The following is a 2,082-nucleotide window of genomic DNA, read 5'->3' as shown; positions in this document are numbered from 1 at the left end:
TTTCTCCACACCCTCTCCAGCAAAGGCTATCATTGGTGTTTTTCATTTTAGCCATTCTGACAGGTGTGAGATGGTATCTTAAAGATGTCTTGATTTGCATTTCCCTGATCGCTAGGGAAGTTGAGCATGACCTTAAGTGTCTTTTGGCCATTTGAAGTTCTTCCGTTGAGAATTCTCTGTTCAGCTCAGTGCCCCTCTAGCCAACTTTTTCATATTCTAATTTAAGATGGTTTTTGATGGATTTCACTGTATTTGCAGAGTTTTACTTATTGAGAAAAACTACATATTTTGCTTCCTAAGTTACCCTATATGACCTTATCTTTTATTTTTTAATGTATTAACTTTACTATAATGTGAATCTTGTTTTACTAGTTTTGTGAATCCTATTAGCTTTCAAAAATCATCTTTTTTCTTACTCATTTTGATCTGTATTAATATCACACATGGGGAAAAATAAAAGCCAGGTGGGGGCAGTGTATACCTTTATCCTAGCACTCGGGAGGCAGAGGCAGGCTGATCTCTGTGAGTTTGTGCCCACTCTGGTCTACAGAGCAAGTCCAGGACAGGATCTAAAGCTACAAAGAAACCCTGTCTTGAAAAACAAAAACAAAAAACCCACCACAACAACAAACTTAATAGTAGAAAGACAGGCTCGGTGATGTATGCTTGTAATCCCAGCATTTGGGAGATGGCATCAAGGAGGATCTATTTAAAGTCATCCCTGTTATAAAGGGCCTCCAGTATGTCTCCAAAACAAAGCAAACCCATAAAACTTACTACTGGGTTACAATGATAAAGACTTATAAAGAATAAAAGGCAGTTTCTCTTAATTCAAGTTATGCCTATATGTCTCACCTATACTTATTAATAATAGATCTGAATATGTGACTTGCTGTGGTGAGTGGGTATGTAGTACCCTTTGCCATTGTGTACTTATTGATTGCCATGACTCTTTAGAATGAGAGAAGTAACAACTTCAAGAAGACATTCCAACCTTTAGCTCCAATGGCCAGTGCCCAAAAGCAGATTTACCTGAATACCAAGGTTCACAGCAATATAAGGGGGTTTGTGAGTTTAGCCCTTCAGCACCAATGTAATTTCCCACTATACAGTTTCCTACTAGTTCACATAATAATATACTCTTGTTATGTTCCTCTTTCAATCAAAGGACTGGTGTGTGGTTCCCAGCACCCACATTGGGCAGCTTACAGACACCTGTAGCTGTAGCTCAGGGATCCTTTATGCACATATGCACGTGTCTACTGGTGCCCATGCACACACAGAGGAAATCATATATTGCCTTTTTACTTTTGAGCTTTTTTCTAAGATTTTCTAAAAGGCTATGTATATCTATTAATAATGAACAAGAATATTTTTATTACATACTTTTAAACAATGGGTCCTATTTTAGTCGTCTTCTTCTTCTTCCTCTTCCTCTTCCTCTTCCTCTTCCTCTTCCTCTTCCTCTTCCTCTTCCTCTTCCTCTTCCTCTTCCTCTTCTTCACCACTATGTAAATACTTGACCCAATTGGGTAATCCAGAACTTTCACAAATCTTTCTACCTTTGTGAAATTTAGTTTTCCCAGTGGTAACAATGGTGCTATACACAAGCACACCCCTTGTGGTGCTTCCCTCTCCTCTCTCCTTTAATGTTTTGATTAAAGAATATCTTAGCAATTCCTGGGCTTTTTCAGCCAGATGTAGATGGTCATGTAAATTAATTGAATTCTTCTGATTCTGTCCAAACAGCCTGAAGTACTTGAACAACTAAGTGGATTGAAAGAGTTTTGGATGGATGGTAATAGACTGACTTTTATTCCAGGGGTATGTATATGAAAATTTTAGTAGCTTTCCATTTATTACTGTCTCTCTTTTTGAGTATTTGAAATGCGCATTTAAAAGTTGTTTAGTCATTTAAATGGTGAATTTTTACTTAATTTTTTTTATTAAGCAAAAGTTTGAAACAAATTGTACTTTTTAAAAACCATGCACACGCCGGGCGGTGGTGGCGCACGCCTTTAATCCCAGCACTCGGGAGGCAGAGGCAGGCGGATCTCTGTGAGTTCGAGACCAGCCTGGTCT

General features: G+C 38.2%; 1 protein-coding gene across 6 annotated transcripts in view; it reads left to right on the top strand.

The window, feature by feature from the left end:
* The window catches only part of Erbin (erbb2 interacting protein), a 110,383-nt gene that overhangs the window by 63,029 nt on the left and 45,272 nt on the right, over positions 1–2,082 (top strand). For all 6 annotated transcript variants that reach the window (XM_013353552.2, XM_005366577.2, XM_013353551.2 and 3 more), the window contains exon 9: positions 1,750–1,824. In XM_013353552.2, coding sequence (XP_013209006.1) covers positions 1,750–1,824 — 75 coding nt within the window. The remainder of the gene's footprint in view (positions 1–1,749; positions 1,825–2,082) is intronic.

Source organism: Microtus ochrogaster, unplaced genomic scaffold, assembly GCF_000317375.1.
Source record: "Microtus ochrogaster isolate Prairie Vole_2 unplaced genomic scaffold, MicOch1.0 UNK11, whole genome shotgun sequence".
Taxonomy (NCBI): Eukaryota; Metazoa; Chordata; class Mammalia; order Rodentia; family Cricetidae; genus Microtus; species Microtus ochrogaster.
Note: the sequence above shows the minus strand (reverse complement) of the source record. Positions and strands in the feature narration are given on the sequence as shown.